Source organism: Neopsephotus bourkii, unplaced genomic scaffold (assembly GCF_033783945.1).
Source record: "Neopsephotus bourkii isolate Nb327-2 ecotype Australia unplaced genomic scaffold, CSIRO-AGI_Nbou_v1 NB_358, whole genome shotgun sequence".
NCBI classification, from domain to species: domain Eukaryota; kingdom Metazoa; phylum Chordata; class Aves; order Psittaciformes; family Psittacidae; genus Neopsephotus; species Neopsephotus bourkii.
Window position 1 is genome coordinate 189,141 of NW_026900864.1, and position 20,074 is coordinate 209,214.

The following is a 20,074-nucleotide window of genomic DNA, read 5'->3' on the forward strand; positions in this document are numbered from 1 at the left end:
GGCTGCCTCCAGAAAACGAGGGGCCCCGCTCCCCAAAAAGAGCCTTCACCCCCCCCCCCCCCAGCTCCCCCTGCACCACCCGGCTCCTGCTGCTGCTGCCATTGGCACGGGGGTCATCAGCAAAGCCGGCCTCGCTTGCCTTGGGTTTAATGTCTCTTTTTCACTGTGGTTTTGCCCCGTTTTGCTGTATTTTACACACCAGTTGGATGTTACCGTCACATGAAGAAGAGAGAGACCTGGACAAGAGAACGGCTACGAGCTCTAGGGTTAAAACACACAAACCCCTCTCCCCATGGAATCCTCCCTGGAGGAGCGGGCTGGCTGAAGAGGTGATGGGTGGGCACCCAGCGCGGCTCCATCCTCAACCTCTTCTTTTTTAGGGGTAAAAAGAAAAGAGAATGGGCTAAAAACACGAAGTGGCCCTAAAAGCATCGTTATTACTGCGGAGCAGGGTTATGACTTCTCTCCAGATTGTCCAAAATCACCTAAAGGAGGACTTTGGGGCCTGCTGAAGATGGTCCCGCTGCCACTGTGGTCCCCATGGGATGCGACAGGGATGTCCCCCCTTGGTAGGAGAAGGAGCAAGCAGCCAGGTACCCCAGGGAGGTTTTGGGGTGGGGGGGTTCTGGATGCAGGCTCCCTTATGGAGCACCTCGGGGTTCAGTGGGTGCCCCTCTCCATCACCCTGTGCCTGGTGGGGTGGCATTGGGTGCTGGGCCCCATTGTGGCGCAGGGGTGATGGTGATGGGGTGAAGCACTCTCATGGGCTGTAGCCAGGCTCCTGGCTTTTGGCAGCACCCCACATGTGGGTGGTACCCAAGGTGGGGGGGGCACATCAGTGTCCTCCCCATGGGTGCCTTCGGAGGGGCATGGGAAGACTGAGGATTGGGGTCCTCCCTGTCCAGAAGGGGCAATGGGCTCGCTCTGGGTGCCCATGGGTGGCTGTGCCCTACCTGAGATGGCTGTGGAGGTGACAGCACCCACCTCTTCCCCTCCTGCTGCTGCGGGTGCTGTCACATCATACCCGGTGCTGCTGGGGTCCTGCCAGCACCCATGTCCCCCATGGGGAGCCCAACACCACAGGGTGACACCATCGTCACCCCCAAACCCCTGCACCCCATGGGGCTCCCATAGCCTCGGCCCTAGGGAGCTGGCAGGGATCTGGCACATGAATCCCAATGGGAGATGCTGGCACTGCTCCTGCCAGGCTGGCTGACCCAAGGAATGCCACCTACCCAGGATGGGGACAATGGCACTTGCTCCATCCCTTATCCCCAGGGACCCCAGTGATGGGCACAGGGCTTATTGGGGTCAGCCTGGCTGGAAGGGGATGCTCTGGGGCTCAGCATCCCTTTGTGGGTACCACCACATGGGTCGAGGCCAGTCCCCTGCCCAGCCCTATGGGGACAAGCCCAGGGTGTGGGGGTAACATGGGGTGAAAGCTGGGTTAGGGGCAGGATGGGGAGGGGGGGGTGAGCCCCAGGATGGGGGTCTCGACCTCCTGCTCCCACCGAGCCCATGGACGGAGGTAAAGCATCAAACCCAGCTAAAGGCAGTGCACAAACGAGCCCGCTTTGGCTATCGAACTGTGTCATGGCTTCCGATCCCAGGAGCCCGCGCCTGGCCCGGGAATGGGGGTTACCCCCTCCCATGGGGTGCTCCCCCCATCCCTTCCCCATCCCCATCCTCATCCCACCCCAGCAGGGGGCTTGGGGAGGGCGGTGGGGATGAGGATGGGCAATGGAAGGGGGGGGCTCCATGGCCCCGCTCAGGCGACGCTGACGGCTCGGAGAGGTTCTATTGAGCTGGAAGGGGAAGGGAAGGGAAAGGGGGGGACCCCTCTTGCCTGGCCCCCCTGCAATGGGGAGGGGGGGGGGATGAGGCTGGGAAGGGGCAGAGGGGCTCCCAGGGAGCGGGGCTGGAAGCACTCATTGAAGTCCTGCCCAGTGATGGGATGGGGATGGGGGGGGTCTGGCACCCATCTCCAGGCTGGGGATGAGGCCGGGGGGGGGCGGTCCTGGGTACCCCAGCGCTGGGATGAGGTGAAAGCAAAGGGGCTGGAGGGCTCCATCCCCCTCCTACCGCAGGGTCCCCATGAGCCGGGTGCTGTCCTGCTGGTGCCTCAGCTCCCTCCCGGCTGGGAGCCCTGAGGAGGGGTGATGGGCGCTGGGAAGGGAAGGGGGGACCCCCGGCCCCGCAGTCCTTGGTGGTGGTGGTGTTGGGGGGGGATGCTCAGGCCTTCAGCTGGTGCCACTGTGCCACTGCCTGCCGGGGACGGGCGATCATGTCCTTCCAGTGCTTCACCTCCCCGGGGCCGCTCTTCCAGGACAGGTAGATCTGGGGGGGACACAGGGAGGGTTTGGACCCATGGCTCTGCTATGGGAGCCTCCAGTCCTATCCTGCTCCCTATGTGTGTGGCTGTGTTTAGCCATCAGTTTTCCATATGGTGACATGGAAAACCACACGTGCCAAGGCCTCCCTGGAGAAGAGTTTGCTGCTGATTGTGCCATCAGAGGTGATCGGCCCTCTACTGGCTATGGTGGGGTGGCCAGGGCATGAAGGGCATGGGCCTCACCATCAGCATCGCTGTGTTGCTCGAATGCAGCTTAATGCAATGTGGTGGCATTCTGGGCACTGACTGTCCATCTATCCATCCATCCATCCACCCATCCATCCATCCATCCATCCATCCATCCATCCATCATTGATCCATCCATCCATCCATCCATCCACCCATCATTGATCCATCCATCCATCCATTCATCCATCCATCATTGATCCATCCATCCACCCATCCACCCATCATTGATCCATCCATCCATCCATCCACCCATCATTGATCCATCCATCCATCCATTCATCATCCATCTATCCATCATCATCCATCCATTTTCCATCCATCATCCATCCATCCATCCATCCACCCATCATTGATCCATCCATCCATCCATCCACCCATCCACCCACCCACCCATCATTGATCCATCCATCCATCCATTCATCCATCCATCCACCCACCCATCATTGATCCATCCATCCATCCATTCATCCATCCATCCACCCATCATTCATCCATCCATTCATCCATCCATCCATCCATCCATCCATCCACCCATCATCCATCCATCCATCCTGATGGCACAGTCATGCTCATGCCACCAGTGATGCTCCCAATGGGGGCATTCCTGTCCATCTCCAGCATCCCCCCATTCCACCCCCTCCTTTCCCAGGTTCATCCCAATCTCCACATTTCCTTGATGCCAGCACTGCATTGGGGGATCATCAGCGTTCTTTTGCCATCACTACTCTAAGGACCAGTGAGCTCAATGGGTTTAACTGCATCAAATGCAGAGGGGGTGGGAATTCCTCCCTTCCTGTCTTTGGGAAGTGGTGGGTAATCCCGGTGTGGGGATGGAGGTTGGGGCCTGTCTGGTGGTGGACCCACCATGGCACACAGGATCCATAGGAGGCTTCGATTTGTGCCTTGCTATAAGTAGAGTTAAGCAGGTTGAAGCTCACCATGGCACAGGCTATGGGCATGGATCTCCATCCATGTTGGATGGATCCCCATCATCTCAATGCTCATAGAATGGTTTGGGTTGGAAAGGACCTTCAGATCATCCAGTTCCAACCCCCCTCATGCCAGTTCCAATGCCCCCTCATTGCCACCACCCACCATGGCCATGCAAAGCCAACGCAAGGGGACCCCCACCACGCTCCACCTTCTTCTTCAGCTTGACCTGACACCACCAAGCAGGGATCCGGTTGTCCCCCATCTCCCACCCTTGTGTAGGACCCTCCACCCCACGCCGGTGCCATGGGACCCACCTTGCCGATGACATCGTTGCGGCTCAGCCTGTCCTTGTCCATGACGGTGATGACGATGGTGGTCTCGCGCAGCCGCTCCGTGGGGATGTCGAAGGCGAAGGACTCGTTGAAGACGGGGTTCAGGCACCGTTTCATCACCACCGTCTTCTTCTTCTCCACCCGCTTGTCCTTGTACATCAGCCACACCTTCACATAGGGGTCTAAGGGGGGACACACACAGGTGATGCTCTCAGCCTGGAGCAATGGTACCGCATGGAGCATTGGTACCCAACACGATGAGAGGTGGAGCTCGTACCTGACGTGCCCCCGATGTCCATGGCTTTGAGGTTCCGTGCTTTGATGATGTTCACCACGATGGAGTTGGCGGAGGGGTTGTAGCACAGCGACAGCAGCAGCTCCCCACGGCTTCCCTATGGGACCCACAGAGGCCTGAGCCTTCAGAGGGCACCCAAAGCCCCCATGTCCCACTGTGGGAGCAGGGTGCTGAGATGGGAACCCCCATTCTGGAGCTGTCCCAAAGGGGGGGCTTTGGGGCCAGAGAGAAAATCAGGGCAGGAGGAAACGGGGCCGTTACCACTGGGACATTGTGTGGTCTTGCTGGAGGCAACTTTTGTTTTAGATCTAGCCAAAATGGCTTGTTTTGACCCAAAATGAGACGCTCTGGACTATTCTTGAGCTAGCTAAATTGGCTTGTTTTGACCCAAAATGAGACGCTCTGGACTATTCTTGAGCTAGCCAAAATGGCTTGTTTTGACCCAAAATGAGACACTCTGGACTGGTTTAGATCTAGCCAAAATGGCTTGTTTTGACCCAAAATGAGACGCTCTGGACTATTCTTGAGCTAGCCAAAATGGCTTGTTTTGACCCAAAATGAGACACTCTGGACTGGTTTAGATCTAGCCAAAATGGCTTGTTTTGACCCAAAATGAGACGCTCTGGACTGGTTTAGATCTAGCCAAAATGGCTTGTTTTGACCCAAAATGAGACACTCTGGAGTGGTTTAGATCTAGCCAAAATGGCTTGTTTTGACCCAAAATGAGACACTCTGGACTATTCTAGATCTAGCCAAAAATGGCTTGTTTTGACCCAAAATGAGACACTCTGGAGTGGTTTAGATCTAGCCAAAATAGCTTGTTTTGACCCAAAATGACACACTCTGGACTATTCTAGATCTAGCCAAAATGGCTTGTTTTGACCCAAAATGAGATGCTCTGGCGACTTTATACCTTAAAATAAAGATGTGGGATGAGAAACCTCTCCAATGGACACCAAACCTCCTCCCAAGGCAGAAAAGTCCCCATTGGGGTAGCAAGAGGGTGCCGGTCCCATTGGGACACCCCAGGAACAGGGGGGAGCCTCCCCTTGGGGACTGTCCCCATGTTTGGGATGGGGAGCAGGGCCTTACGCTGCCATCACTGCAGGGCTTCAGGTCCTTCCAGAAGGTCTGCATCTGGGTGAGGTCCACCTTGTTGAGGGGGATGGACACCTCCCCAATGGGGTCGTTGCGGCTGAAGCGGTCGTAGTCCAGCACCTGGAGGTACAGCACCCGCTGCACCACCTTCTCATAGGGGAACCCTGTGCCAGGGATGGAAGAGGGGGAAGAGCCATCATGGTCATGCCAATGAGCACCCAATGCAGGTGTTGCTGTTCCTTGTGTCGATGGGGAGATGTTGACATGAGGGAGCAGATCATGATGTGAGCGGTGGTAGATCAATTCCCATGTATGCACCCACCCATGGGTGCTTGATGGGAGAAGAAGGAGCCCCCCTACATGTCCCTTATATGCAGAGCAACCTCCAACATGGCCTTGATAGCTTGGCCAACCCATCTCATCAATGCCAGCCATCAGGTTGAGCAGATCCAGCCAAGAAGGGAGGGAATAGGGTCCCACCACCGCTCTGCTCCCATCCTAGTCCATCCAAACCCATCCCAACCCCTACCTTCGAAGAGGAAGGTCTCATTCCAATGCGGGTTGAGGTTCTTCCGCTTCACCTTGGTCTCCAGCTTGTGCTTCTTGTCAGGGAGCAGGTAGATCTTGACAAAGGGGTCACTGGTGCCGCTGAAGTCCTTGGCCGGCAGCTCCTGCGCCTTCATGATCTTCACGGTCAGGGTGGACTCCTGGAAGTTGTAGCCGACGCTGAACTGGATGCGGCCCAGGTTCTCCCGGCTGATGCCATCGTGGGCCTCATCGTCCTCGGAGCCCGGAGAGAGCTGTGGCAAGGGGAGAAGGGTGATGAGCTCCTGGGGACCACCAGTGGGGTCTGCGCATCATCGTCCCCCCCCATTTCAGCACCTCTACACCAGCACCCAACCTCCAACCCTGCGAGCTGTCACTGGGCATCAGCTTCTCAACCAGCTCCCTGTCACCAGCATCACTTCGGATGACTCCTGGCTCCGCGCCACACATCCCAAGGATGGGAAGTGCCAATTAGCCAAATTCCTCCTGACAGCCATCCCTCACATCTCCATCACTGCTTCATCATGCTTGGCCCGGGGGGGATGGCTGCGTCACCTCCGTTGTGACAGGGACGTGCCAGTGCTTATGGCACCGGGTGGGCACAGGGATGCGAGAAGACACCCGTATGGTACCCAGCCAGGGCTACCAGCCATGGGGAGCCCGTCCCCATCGCTCCCCATCACCCACCATGAGCATCTCGCTGGTCAGGGAGTTGACCAGGTCGGAGACGGAGGAGCGAGGCTCCGTCTTGCGGTCGGACTCATCGTGCGGTGGCTGCCCGGGCACCGGTGTCGTGGTCACCGCCTTGCCACCGGCCGGTAACCTGGGGAAAGAGAGGCAGGGACTCAGTGGAGAGGGTCCAAGAGCTGAAGGTGAGACAGCGAGGGGCTCCCCGGGCACCCTCTCCCAGTGGATGCTGCGCCTTGGCTGGGATGCTGTGCTGGGATGCAGGGATACCCGGCACCTGCGTGCCACCAGCATCCCCACCTCCTGGATGGTGCAGGCAGCTGGTTCTGCCTGTGCTGCTGCCAGCTCGTGCCCTAAGACCTGCACACATCACCTCAGAGCACAACAGAAGGTCTCATAGCGCCCATGTCTCCCCCAGCACCAGCAGAACCCATGGTGATACTGGGCATCCACTCAGCCATGTGGGCACCCAGACTGCACCTCACACGGCCCATTTCCACCCTGGTGAGGTCCAGTGTAGCTGACACATGGGTGCTTCGTGCTGCGCTGTGGTGCCAACCACCCCTTGTCCTTCTGCCATAGAGCCCTCTTGTGCCCCACAGCCAGGACCACTGCCCTGGTTCTAGAGACCGGGTCTGGAGGGGCTGTGGCTCCTGGCTGGTTGCGGGATGATGGACACGGTGCCAGGGAGGGAACATCCCAGAGGGAAGGTGGAGAGCCAGGAGCACACAGAGCAGCAATGGAGGCACCCACCAAGGCCACGCTGCCACGATGCACAGGGACAAACAGGGATGGGGCAGCACTGGGTGGCCCCACGGTGCAAAGGGAGGGTACGTGCACACAGACAGCACCCCACGCTGCACCCATCCCGAGCCGAGACGCGACGCTGGGGTACACACAGCCCCAGCACGGCCCCACAGGGTCACAAAGCCACCATCATGCCACTGGGACACGCCAAGCACACGCAGACACGCACACACCCGCACTGATGGAGATGCAGAAGGGGGATCTGGGGGTGATGGCAATGGCAGCAAAGGGGGGGGGCCGCCTTCTCACACACGCACGTGGTTCAGCCGCCCCACTGGGACGGCACCAAGGGAGGACCGGAGAGCCCGAGGTAGCTGGGGAGGTAAAACCAGGTTAAAACCAGAGGGCAAATGGAAGCAGAGGAGCTGGTGGTGGGAGCCGCTGGGGCGAGAGGCGCCGGTGGAGCCGTGGGTGCCGGGGCGGGGGCACCCCGTGTGCCAGCGGAGGTCGAGGACAGCAAGAGAGAAAGAGCAAGGAAAGAGCAAGAAGAAGGAGGAGAAGCATCATCCGCTGCTGGCCTGCAGGGAGGGAATGGGGAGAGAGGAGCGGGGAGGTGAACGGACCGAGAGAGCTTGGTTGGTCGCCGGGACAGGAGCCGCGCCGAGGAGCCTCCGGGGATGGGCTGGAAGGAAGAAGCTGAGAACTAGGGATGGAGGAGACGTTTTGGGGTGGAAGAGCAGGGGGTCGGCAGCGCCGGTGGGCAGGAAGGAGCAGAGAGTGAAGCCAATGCTGGCTGAGCCCCCCGTGTCCCATGGGATGCAGGGGAATAGGGAGCAAGGGATGGTCATGCATGCGCTGCGATGGGGCTTTGCGAGCAGCGAGCAGGGAGCAGGGTCTTGCTGCGGCCCCCACAGCCACGCAGGGCCCCCCATCCCCATCAGCCAGCACAGGGCAGGCAGCACGGGCCCGTCTGCTCAGCGCGGTGCCGGCTAAAGGGAAGTGCTAAAAGATGGAGCGAAACCAATGGAGCGAAACCAAGCGGGTGCAGGGTTATAAATAGGCGCTGGGCGAGAACGGTGCCAGTTCATCACCACGGCGAGCACACACGGGGAAGGGGGGGGGGCAGAACCCGCCGGTTTCACACCTCCTCCCCGCTCCCGAGAGGGGATTAACACCCGCTCCCGGCAGCACAGGGCCCCTCTGCTCCTGCCGGTGCCGGTGCCAGATGTGGTGCTGAGCCTTTGGCACCCCGAGAAGGCAGGAGCAGGCGGAGGCGCAGCTTGCTTGGAGGAAAAAGGGGGGGAACGCATCCCCCCGCCTTGCCCAGCCTGTTGCGCTTGCTCTGCCCCTGGTTGAGCACTGGGGCTCTAAGGGATGAGCACAAGCCATTGCAGGGATGTCCGCGCATCCCTCAGGGTGATGCCAGCCCCACACCGGGCTGCAAACGGCGCGATGGACCAGACATGCGTTAGGATGGGATGCGGCATCATCGGGGGCATCCCATCCGTGCGCCCCTGCTCCCGTGGTGTGTCGTGTCCCCCCCCCCCCCCAGCATGCAGCCGGGATGGGAGGGCTGGAGGTGGGGACGGCAGAAGGGGAAGGGCAGGGAGGGAGGAGGAAGGGATTGCGGGGAGGGAGGGGGGGTCCTTTCGGTGCCGCTGCTCCAAAGGCAGAACCGCGGATGCCGGCGGGCGAGAGCTGCAGTCGTGCCGGTGCCCGCTGGGGCCACCCTGTGCCGCTCCAACCTTGGCGCTCCACGAGGCCAGCCTCCTCCTCCTCCTCCTCCTCCACCCTGCGTGAGGCCCTGGTCTCCTCCTGCGGGACTGCCCTCGTCCTCGCTCATACCTCTTGTCCCCCTGAGCGTTCGGCTGGTTCGGCTGCGTCCCAGCGGGTTGCAGGTCGGGGATATTGGCAAAGTCATCTTGCTCTGAGAGTCCCAAAACCAGGGATAACACCACCATCCGGCCTTCCCTGCCCAGGCATCCCCGCAGGCAGCGGGAGAGAGAGAAAGAGAAAGAGGAGAACACAGCATCAGGCAGAGAACAGGCAGGAGCCGCTGGTGCACCGAGGGTCCCCCGATGGCAAAGGGACCCCGGCTCTGCCCGCTGGAGGTGATGGGCACAGAGGGCTGTGGGGAGAAAGGTGCCAGCTCCTGGGACACATGGGTACCACCACCACCCTTCTCCTCCACTGGTCCAGGCAGGGAGGATGCCAAAGTCCTGCCGAGGGGGGCAAGATGATGCCCAGAGGGGCTGGGGATAAGGGGTAGAGCAACAGGAGCGAGGTGCCAGCATCCTTCCAGGGAGGAGAGAAGGCAGTGCCATGGCTGAGGCTCTTTGCCCGTCTCTGGCACTGGTGGCACAGCCTCCCCGGGCCTGTAACCACGTTTATACCGTGGTGATAGCAGGATAAAGAGCAAAAGCAAAGTGGAAGCTTTGGGAAGCAGCTCTGGTGAATGGAAGCAGCTCCTCCGCTGGGAAGCGGCGTGCTGGGTCGGTACATTGCAGCTCTGCGGCTCTTCCTCCCATCCCGGCAATAAAGGCTGGGATCCAGCACCAGGAAACAGGGGGAATGCGACCCATGGGATAGCGAATGAGCCACATCACATTGGGAAGCTGGCAAATGGGGCCTCTTGTGGGAGAGGGCAGAGCTGGCATTGGGAAGAGCTGGGAAGCACTGGCTGGCTGGTGGTGAGGATGGGGGGGTTCAACCACTCCATTGCTGCCTGTGGAGGCAGGAGTGGGGTGGGCAGCCAAATTCGTGTCTCTTAGGGCATTTCCCACCTAACCCTGATGCAGAAGGTGCTGCACTGAGCAGGGTCAGACCTGTGTCCCCTACCCTGAGCACTTCCAGCCGGTGGGAAGCACATCCAGGACCTCAGCATCCCCTTTCCTGGGGCTCTGGGTGGCAACTGGAGGCCAAGGGGGAGCAGGAGGACCCTGGGGAGGATGGAGGCTGGGGGGGGAGCTGTCTCCATGGAGGAGTGACAGTGTCATGTGCTGGGATGTGGTCACAGCACGGGACTCAGATTAGCCCTCAGTGCTTGAGGGCTGAGAGGCAGCGCTGATACAGGAGATAGGGTTAAGCCAGATTAAAGACCACACGACTGCAGCAGCTCGATATCGGAGCTGAGCAGATGCTCACCCCTGCACGGGGGCCACCACCACTGTGGCTGACCCCCCCCCCCATTCATCCTTGGGGCAATGTCATTCCTTGGGGACCACACTGGTGGCTGTCCCATGGGCTGGAACATCCCTGCACTCCCTTGGGAGCAAAGGAGACCTGAGCACCCACATGGAGAGTGATGGGCAGCAAAGCCAGAGGGCAAAGGAAGCTGGGGAGGGTGAGGGGTCTATCCCTGAGCCCCCAGGGTGGGTGAGCTGGGATGGGGATGGAGGGAGCTGGCTCTTCCCGATGGCCATGGGTGGTGGTTCCCTGAGGAGGAGCTGGCTGAGCAGAGGAGAGAGCAGAGGAGAATGCAGCAGAGAGGAGAGGAGAAGGAGGAGAAGGAGAAGGAAAGGTGGAGGAGGGAAAAGGAGAAGGAAAAGGAGGAGAAGGAAAGGAGGAAAAGGAGAAGAAGGAGGAGGAAAAGGAGAAGGAGAAGGAGGAGGAGAAGGAAAGGTGAAGGAGAAGAAGGGGAAGGAAAGGAGGAGGAAAAGGAGAAGGAGAAGGAGAAGGAGAAGGAGAAGGAGAAGGAGAAGGAGAAGGAGAAGGAGAAGGAGGAGGAGGAGGAGAAGGAAAGGTGAAGAAGAAGGAAAGGAGAAGGAGAAGGAGGGGAAGGAAAGGAGGAGGAAAAGGAGAAGGAGAAGGAGAAGGAGGAGGAGAAGGAAAGGTGAAGGAGAAGGAAAGGAGAAGGAAAAGGAGGAGAAGGAGGGAAAGGAGAAGGAGGAGGAGGAGGAAAAGGAGAAGAAGGAGGAGGAGGAGAAGGAGGAGGAGAGGCAAAGGAAGAGAAGGAAGAGGAGACGGAAGAGGAGAGGAAGAAAAGGAAGTGGAGAGGGGAGAGGAGAAGGGAGAGCAGAGGAGAGAGAAGAATGTGAAGGGGAGCAAAGTAGGGAGCAGAGGAGAATGCCACGGAGAGAGCAAATGAGAGAGCGAAAGAGATAGCAAAGGACAGGGCAACGGAGAGAGCAAAGCCAGGAGCAGAGGAGGCAGCCAAGGGGAGAGCAGAAGAGCGCGCACTTACAGGAAGGACTTCATGTCCAAGCCGCGGTTGCGGATCTGCCCCACCACATGGTCCCAGCTGCCGGGATTGGAGCGGCTCCGGCCGCCGGCCGTCGGATGCTTGGAGCCGGCGGCGATGCCGGGGCGCGCCTGGCCCCCGCGGGAGCCCCGGGCTGTGCCGGTCCCGGTGCCGGTGCCGGTGCCGGCCGAGGAGCCGCTGTGAGCCTGGAGGTGGCCCAGGCTCTGGCTGGTGGTGGGCTGGCTGTGGTTGGAGCGCTGGTGCTGGCTGAGGGGCTGCTGCAGACTTTGCTGGCGCATGAGCGTGCGGGGCCTCTGGCATTTGGGGTCGCCTGCTGAGGTGGGGATATACTCAAGGGTAGTGGCTGTGGACAAGGTGGAGTCCTCGAAACTTAGGGAGAGGAAGGGCAGAGGAGAGGAGAGAAAGGAGAAGAAGGTGAAGGGGTAGAATTGGAGGAAGGAAAAGAAGAGCGTTAGAGAGAAGATGCCCCAGCGCAGGGAGCGCTCCGGCAGCGCCCAGCGGATGCAGCCACCGGTTCCTCTGCCCCTGCGCCCCGGCTCGCCGCTGGCCCGGCGCTGTCGCCCCGTTGCCATGTCGCTGGTGATGGGGGGTGATGGTGCTGGGTGCCCTCCCTCTCCCGTGCCTGCCGTGCAGCAGCAGGCACCTTCCCAGCGCGCCGGGCGACCTCATCTGCCAGCTGAGGAATTAGGCTGCTGCGTGGAAGGCGAGTCCCGTGGCGCCCGCTCACGTGCTGCCGGTCCCCATCCCCATCTCCATCCCTCCCAGCCCAGCACCAGCTGGGCCTCAGCATCACCCGTCCCATGGGACTGTGTCAAATGGGGTCCCACAGTGATGGACAGGGTCGAGCCACCCGTGGTGGGGACGAGCCAGCAAGCTCCCCAGCGGTGAGGGACCCCGTTAAGGGTCCAGCCACGCTCCCAGTGCTCCGATAGTGGGATGGGGGTGATGCAGACGCGGCCCCATTGGGGTAGGGAGAGCAGGGAAGCCGGGCCCTGCGTGGAACGGGTTCATCTGGTTGTTGGAAAGGGAATAAGCGGGTGCGGGAAGCGGCGGTGCTGGCCATGCAGCCCATGCGTGGCATGTCCCATGCAGCCAGGCACGGTGCTGATGCCCACAGCAGCCTGCAAAGCTCGTGGCTGTGACACCAAGGAGGGTCCATCCAGCCTGGCCAAAGCCCCCAGGCCTGGCCCCACCTCCAGCAATAGCCACGGAGCCAACCGCAGTCCCCTGCGTGGTGATGAAGCGGTGCCGTCGCGCATTGCCAGCAGCGGGGGGGCAGGATAAGGAGCTTACAACATAAAAAATAGAGGGGAAGAAAGAGCGAAAGGGGAGAGAAAGGGAGAGAGGAGGGAGGGGGGGTGAGAGGAGCTGAGAGCTGGGATGGATCCAGCCCCATGGAAGGGCTGAAGGCAGTGGGGTGCTGCCCTGGCGCTGCTCCGTGCGTCCCCCCCACCTTGTGCCTGCCGCCGACCTCCTTTTGCTTTCCTCCCCGGTCCCAAATTAGTTCCATTTACAACCTCTCACTCGCAGGGAACTAAATCTGGCTCCTCTCGGCCCCGAGCCAGCCGGAGGCGAGAGCTCCTGCCAGCACCGTGCCAGGCGGCAGCACACCCTGCCTGCACCCTGCCTGCACCCTGCCTGCACCCTGCACACACTGCAGGTACCCTGCAAAACCTGTTAGTATCCTGCATACCCTGCCTGCACCCTGCCTGCACCCTGCACACACTGCAGGTACCCTGCACAACCTGTTAGTATCCTGCATACCCTGCCTGCACCCTGCACATCCTGCCTGCACACTGCATACACTGCAAGTACCCTGCACACCCTGCCTGTACCCTATGTTACCCTGCCTGCAACCTGCACATCCTGCCTGCACACTGCACACACTGCAGGTACCCTGCACACCCTGCCTGTACCCTATGTTACCCTGCCTGCACCCTGCACATCCTGCCTGCACCCTGCACACACTGCAGGTACCCTGCACAACCTGTTAGTATCCTGCATACCCTGCCTACATGCTGCACACCCTGCCTGCACCCTGCCTGCACCCTGCCTGCACACTGCACATACTGCAGGTACCCTGTACAACCTGCTTGTACCCTGCATACCCTGCCTGCACCCTGCCTGCACCCTGCCTGCACCCTGCACACACTGCAGGTATACTGTACAACCTGCTTGTACCCTGCATACCCTGCCTGCACCCAGCACATCCTGCCTGAACCCTGCACACACTGCAGGTACCCTGCACACCCTGCCTGCACCCTGCACACACTGCAGGTACACTGTACAACCTGCCTTTACCGTGCCTGCCCCCTGCACACCCTACCTGTACAACCTGCCTGCATCCTGCCTGTACCCTTCACACCCTGCCTGTATTCTGTACACTCTGCCTGTACCCTGCATACCCTGTCTGCACAACCTGCCTGCACCCTGCCTGCACCCTTCATACCCTGCCTGCACTCTTCATGCCCTGCCTGTATCCTCTGCCTGTACACCCTGCCCGCATCACCTGCCTGCCCTGCCTCTACTCTGCCTGCACACCCTCCTGCATCCATCCAGGTGTTCCCGGTACCAGAGGAGGGTCACAGCATCTGACCCCCATGAAGACCCCTAAACCCAAAAGCTCTGCACAAAAGAGATGCTGAAAGGCAGGAGGATGCTTCTCTGGTGGCTTCCATTCCCCATTAACTCTGCCCTTGCTGCCTATGCCAGCCCTGTGAGCTACAGCATCACCCATCCATCATCCATCTGTCCCGCTGCCAACCCCTCCAGTTCTGGAGCCAGAAGAACAGAGCACATCCCCACACCAGCATCACTCCAAACAGGTACTGCAGCTCCCAACAGGGGGGGACACCAATCTCTGGGGCTCCAGGAAGCAGTTGGGGTTTGACCAAGACATTAGGAGTGGCCTTTCCCCTTTGAAAAGGTTTCCTCCCTACCAACAAAGCTGGAAGAAGCCATTGGGAATGAGGAACAGCAGCGCCTTTGCCATCCCCACTGAGCTCTCTGAGGGTGCTGGGACCCACCAGGAGCATCGGAATGAGGGAACCAGAGCAGAGACAGAACGCAGGATGGAGCCCACAGCCAGATCAACCACCTATGGTCACTGCCAGCATTGGAGGGTCTCACCAAGACCCTCACCCACGTTTGCCACTGCCAAAGCTCTGGTTTTCCCCTCGATCTGATAAACCACCGTATTCCCAAGCTATCTGCCAGTATCGGGATGTGGAGCCGCAAGTTCAGACTGAAACAGGGGAAGTTTAGATTGGATCTAAGGAGGAAATTCTTTCCTGTGAGGGTGGTGAGGCACTGGAATGGGTTGCCCAAGGAGCTTGTGAATGCTCCATCCCTGGGGGTGTTCAAGGCCACGTTGGATGAGGCCTTGGGTAATATGGTTTAGAGTGAGGTGTCCCTGCCCATGGCAGGGGGTTGGAACTGGATGATCTTAAGGTACTTTTCAACCCTAACTATTCTATGATTCTAAATGAGATGCTGGCACCGGGTCTCATGGGTCAGGGAAGAGGTTGGTGATGCCCACATCCTAAGGATGGGGAGATGGGATTGCAGCTCCTGCCTTTGGGCCACCACCACGATGATGCTCCAGGGAGCCTCCCTGGGGACACCGAGCGGCACCGCACGAAGCCACCCTCGGCACTGGAAACAACACCGGGAACAGCACCCAACGGCGCTTCTCCTGCAGCCAAAACCCTGCCAGACCCCATCGAGGGGGCACGGGCAGCTCCTCCGCTGCGGTGACCCCCATCCAAGCACGCTGTCGGTGGTGCTCACTCACTTGGACAGGCTGAGCTTCCCTGCGGCCAAGTGGCTCTGCACCGTGTGCCAGCGGCCTCGCGCTGCCTTCCCCGCACCGGGCTCGCTGTGGGCAGAGATGCTGCTCCTCAGGCCGTCCTCGCCGAGCCGCTGCTTGTCCCCAGGGCGGCCGTCGCGGTCCCCAGCCAACCCCGCCGCGGCCGATGCCGTCAGCTTGGCCCCTGATAACAGAGAGCCACTGGGCCGGGCCGGCGGCCAGACCCCCCCAGGACAGACAAGGAAGGAAGCCAGAGGGATGGACGTGAGAAAAAGAAGGAGCCGTTTGATAGGGATCGAAGGGGTTACAAGGGAGAGAGCCGGAAAGGAGGGGGGCAGACGGACAAGAGACGGACAGACAGACAGAGAGAGAAAGAGAGACATCAGCACTGCAAAGGAAAAGGGATCCTGGCTTAGGGAAGGGGGGGGGCTCGGCAGAACCATCCAATGTACAGGGGCAGAGGGAGGGTTCAAGGGGAGGGTCCCGCTCGCCGGCAGCCCCAACCCCGGGGGGGGACCCGTCCCCACCACCGAGGGGGTGCCCCCCAACGCGCAACCCCATCCTATGAGCCGTGGAGAGGATGAGGGGGGGGTCCCCAGCGGGAAGGAAGGGGTTGCTCGTCTCCATGGGGCGGCCCATGGGTGGCGTGCGGGGAGGAGGAAGGAAGGATAAAGGAAGAGGAGGAGGAAGGCGAGTGGGTGCTGCCCATATACTCACTACACGGAGCAAACCAGGCAAGGAGAGACTCACTTGAGGGAAAGGCGCGGGTCACCGTACGGGGCGTAAGGTGAAATGTTTAGTATAAACTCCTTGGGAGGGTAGGAGCTCCATTTCTGCTGCACTGTGTTGTCATTGTTATTCCAAAAGTCTCTGTCTAGATCGCTACAGCGGCCGGAGACCAGGGCGGAGAGATAAGAAAAGGGAAATACAAGAGAAAGAAGCTGAATTCCTGTGAAAGGGAAGGAAAAGCAGCCCTCAAGCCCCGGAGCGCTGGGATCCTGCGGAGAGACACGGGGCTGCCCACCCCTCGGGCACCAACACGCACGCACACACATACAGGAGGAGAGATGGATGGATGGATGGATGGATGGATGGATGGATGGATGGATGGATGGAGCAGGGAAGAGCTGTGGAGAGACAGGAGTGGGTGGCTCCATTGGCTGGGGAGGAAAGAAGGATGGTGAGGGGTTAGAGAGGTGCTGGGGAGCGCGGTGTGCCCGGCACGTGTCTGTGTGTCCTCGGTACATGTGTCTGTGTGTCCTTGGGACATGTGTCTATGGGTCCTCGTCATGCGTGTCTATGTGTTCTCATCACATGTGTCTGTGTGTCCTTGGTACATGTGTCTGTGTGTCCTTGGTACATGTGTCTATAGGTCCTCGTCATGTGTGTCTATGTGTTCTCATCACATGTGTCTGTGTGTCTCCATCACACATCTGTGTGTCCTTGGTACATGTGTCTATGAGTCCTTGGGACATGTGTCTATGGGTCCTCGTCATGCGTGTCTATGTGTTCTCATCACATGTGTCTGTGTGTCCTTGGTACATGTGTCTATGAGTCCTTGGGACATGTGTCTATGGGTCCTCGTCATGCGTGTCTATGTGTTCTCATCACATGTGTCTGTGTGTCCTTGGTACATGTGTCTATGAGTCCTTGGTACATGTGTCTATGGGTCCTTGTCATGCGTGTCTATGTGTTCTCATCACATGTGTCTGTGTGTCTCCATCACACATCTGCGTGTCCTTGGTACATGTGTCTATGGGTCCTCGTCATGCGTGTCTATGGGTTCTCATCCCATGTGGCTGTGTGTCCTTGGTACATGTGTCTATGGGTCCTTGTCATGCGTGTCTATGTGTTCTCATCATGTCTGTCTGTGTGTCCTTGGTATACGTGTCTATGTGTCCTCATCATGCGTGTCTATGTGTTCTCATCACGTGTCTGTGTCTCCATCACATGTCTGCATGTCCTTGGTATATGTGTCTATGTGTCCTTGGTGCATGTGTCTATGTGTCCTTGCCATGCGTGTCTATGTGTTCTCATCACGTGTCTGTGTGATTCCATCACACATGTCTGTGTGTCCTTGGTATGTATGTCTATGGGTCCTCATCATGCATGCATATGTGTTCTCATCACATCTGTCTGTGTGTCCTCATCATGTGTGTGTGTCTGCATCACATGTGTCTACTTGTGCTTGGTACATGTGTCTATGTGTCCTTGTTATCCATGTCCATGTGTTCTTATCACACGTGTCTGTGTGTCCTCATCACGTGTGTTTGTGTGTCTCCATCACACATATCTGTGTGTCCTTGGTACATGTGTCTGTGTGTCCTCGGTACGTGGGTCTATGTGTCCTTGGTACATGGGTCTATGTGTCCTCATAATGCATGTCTATGTGTTCTCATCACGTGTGTCCCTATCACACATGTCTGTGTGTCCCCATCACACGTGTCTGTGTGTCCCCATCACATGTGTCTGTGTGTCCCCATCACATGTGCCTGTGTGTCCCCATCACACGTGCCTGTGTGTCTCCATCACACGTGTCTGTGTGTCCCCATCACACGTGCCTGTGTGTCCCCATCACGCCTGCCTGTGTGTTCCCATCACACGTGCCTGTGTGTTCCTATCACATGTGCCTGTGTATCCCCATCACACGTGCCTGTGTGTTCCCATCACACGTGCCTGTGTGTTCCCATCACACCTGCCTGTGTGTCCCCATCACACGTGCCTGTGTGTCCCCATCACACATGCCTGTGTGTCCCCATCACACGTGCCTGTGTGTCCCCATCACGTGTCTGTGTGTTCCCATCACACGTGTCTGTGTGTCCCCATCACACGTGTCTGTGTGTCCCCATCACACGTGTCTGTGTGTCCCCATCACACGTGTCTGTGTGTCCCCATCACGTGTCTGTGTGTTCCCATCACACGTGTCTGTGTGTCCCCATCACACGTGCCTGTGTGTCCCCATCACGTGTCTGTGTGTCCCCATCACATGTGTCTGTGTGTCCCCATCACATGTGCCTGTGTGTCCCCATCACACGTGCCTGTGTGTCCCCATCACGTGTCTGTGTGTTCCCATCACACGTGTCTGTGTGTCCCCATCACACGTGTCTGTGTGTCCCCATCACACGTGTCTGTGTGTCCCCATCACACGTGCCTGTGTGTCCCCATCACACATGCCTGTGTGTCCCCATCACACGTGTCTGTGTGTCCCCATCACGTGTCTGTGTGTTCCCATCACACGTGTCTGTGTGTCCCCATCACACGTGTCTGTGTGTCCCCATCACACCTGCCTGTGTGTCCCCATCACACGTGTCTGTGTGTCCCCATCACACCTGCCTGTGTGTCCCCATCACACGTGTCTGTGTGTCCCCATCACACGTGTCTGTGTGTCCCCATCACACGTGTCTGTGTGTCCCCATCACACGTGTCTGTCTGTCCCCATCACACATGTCTGTGTGTCCCCATCACACGTGTCTGTCTGTCCCCATCATACGTGTCTGTGTGTCCCCATCACACCTGCCTGTGTGTCCCCATCACACGTGTCTGTGTGTCCCCATCACACGTGTCTGTGTGTCCCCATCACACCTGCCTGTGTGTCCCCATCACACGTGTCTGTGTGTCCCCATCACACCTGCCTGTGTGTCCCCATCACACGTGTCTGTGTGTCCCCATCACACGTGTCTGTGTGTCCCCATCACACCTGCCTGTGTGTCCCCATCACACGTGTCTGTGTGTCCTTGCCTCCTCAGCAGCCAGGTCCTGGCAGCGCACACTGCTTGGTTAACCACGATGCTGCTGCACGTTGGAGACCCCTCCAGGTCCCCTCCTTCCAAACCAGACCATTACCAGCACCAAGCCTGAACCTCCTGGCTCCAGCAAGTGACCCATAGCATCCCACTATAGCTGTGTGCTGGGGGCTCTGGAGCCCAGCAGCTCCTCACTGATGCTGGGGCCTTGCCCAGCCCTCACTGATGTCCAACAGTGGCTCTGGGTTGATGGAACCCATTGGAGCTGGGGATGGAGAGCCCCATGTGCCGTGGCATCAGGAGGGGATGTGCCTCCTCCTCCAGTCCCCACTGTGGCCCAATGGAGAGGTGCCCAAGGTAGCCCCAGATGCTTGCACCCCAATAACAGCATGGGCAGCCCAGGCCAGCCAAGGGAAGGGGTTTGCAGCAGTCTTGCTCCAGTCACAGGCTATTTCCTCCTGGTTGTCCATCCCTGGCTCTTCCCAAGAGCCCTGTGGGATACCAGAGGGGCTCAGGGGGCAGAGCTGGAGCTGGGGTGCCTGGGAGAGCCCCCCTTGGCTGCCAGCACCCCACCTCACTCCATACCCAGTGCTATGAGATGCCTCATCTCCCATCACCTTTCCCAACCGCATCCCTGTTGCCTGTGGTCTACAGAGCTGTGCCAACCACGCACAGAGGGAGGGCTCCATCAGTGTGACCTGGAGCATCCTTAGGGACACCCATACTGAGGTCCCCATGGCTCCATCCGGTCATGCCCATAGCTTGGTGGGTGAACCACAAGAGGTTCCTGAGGGTGCTGGAGACACCCATCAGCTCTCCCAGACCCCTTCTCCCCTTAAGACTGGGAGATATGGGAACACCCCTGCCCCATCCAGGGGGATGATCCCATCCTGCAGCCGCTGTAGGAGGAGCAGGGACCGGTGATGCTTTGGCAGCACCATGGGCATCACCCATTGCTCAATCTCCCCAGCATCCCTCACTCTATCAAAGAGCTGGGCATGGACCATCCTCTATGGGAGCAGAGGGACAGCCACCTCTGACCCCAAAGAGGGACTTCCCTGCTTCCAATGGGGATGGCACCGATCCGGCACGGGATGACGGGG

At 59.2% G+C, this 20,074-nt stretch overlaps 1 protein-coding gene across 5 annotated transcripts in view; it reads right to left on the bottom strand.

Annotated features, from left to right (window-relative positions):
* Window positions 1-1,685: 1,685 nt before the first annotated feature.
* SYT7 (synaptotagmin 7) overlaps window positions 1,686-20,074 on the bottom strand; it is a 33,802-nt gene continuing 15,413 nt past the window's right edge. Inside the window, exons 4-13 of one of the 5 annotated variants that reach the window (XM_061348469.1) lie at window positions 15,979-16,110; window positions 15,214-15,429; window positions 11,403-11,789; window positions 9,065-9,190; window positions 6,473-6,608; window positions 5,769-6,039; window positions 5,234-5,403; window positions 4,124-4,238; window positions 3,829-4,028; window positions 1,686-2,337 (exon numbers count right to left, since the gene is read on the bottom strand). In XM_061348469.1, coding sequence (XP_061204453.1) covers window positions 2,233-2,337; window positions 3,829-4,028; window positions 4,124-4,238; window positions 5,234-5,403; window positions 5,769-6,039; window positions 6,473-6,608; window positions 9,065-9,190; window positions 11,403-11,789; window positions 15,214-15,429; window positions 15,979-16,110 — 1,858 coding nt within the window. In that variant the 3' untranslated portion in view covers window positions 1,686-2,232. The remainder of the gene's footprint in view (window positions 2,338-3,828; window positions 4,029-4,123; window positions 4,239-5,233; window positions 5,404-5,768; window positions 6,040-6,472; window positions 6,609-9,064; window positions 9,191-11,402; window positions 11,790-15,213; window positions 15,430-15,978; window positions 16,111-20,074) is intronic. The other 4 variants (XM_061348471.1, XM_061348470.1, XM_061348472.1 and 1 more) reach the window with 4 other exon arrangements.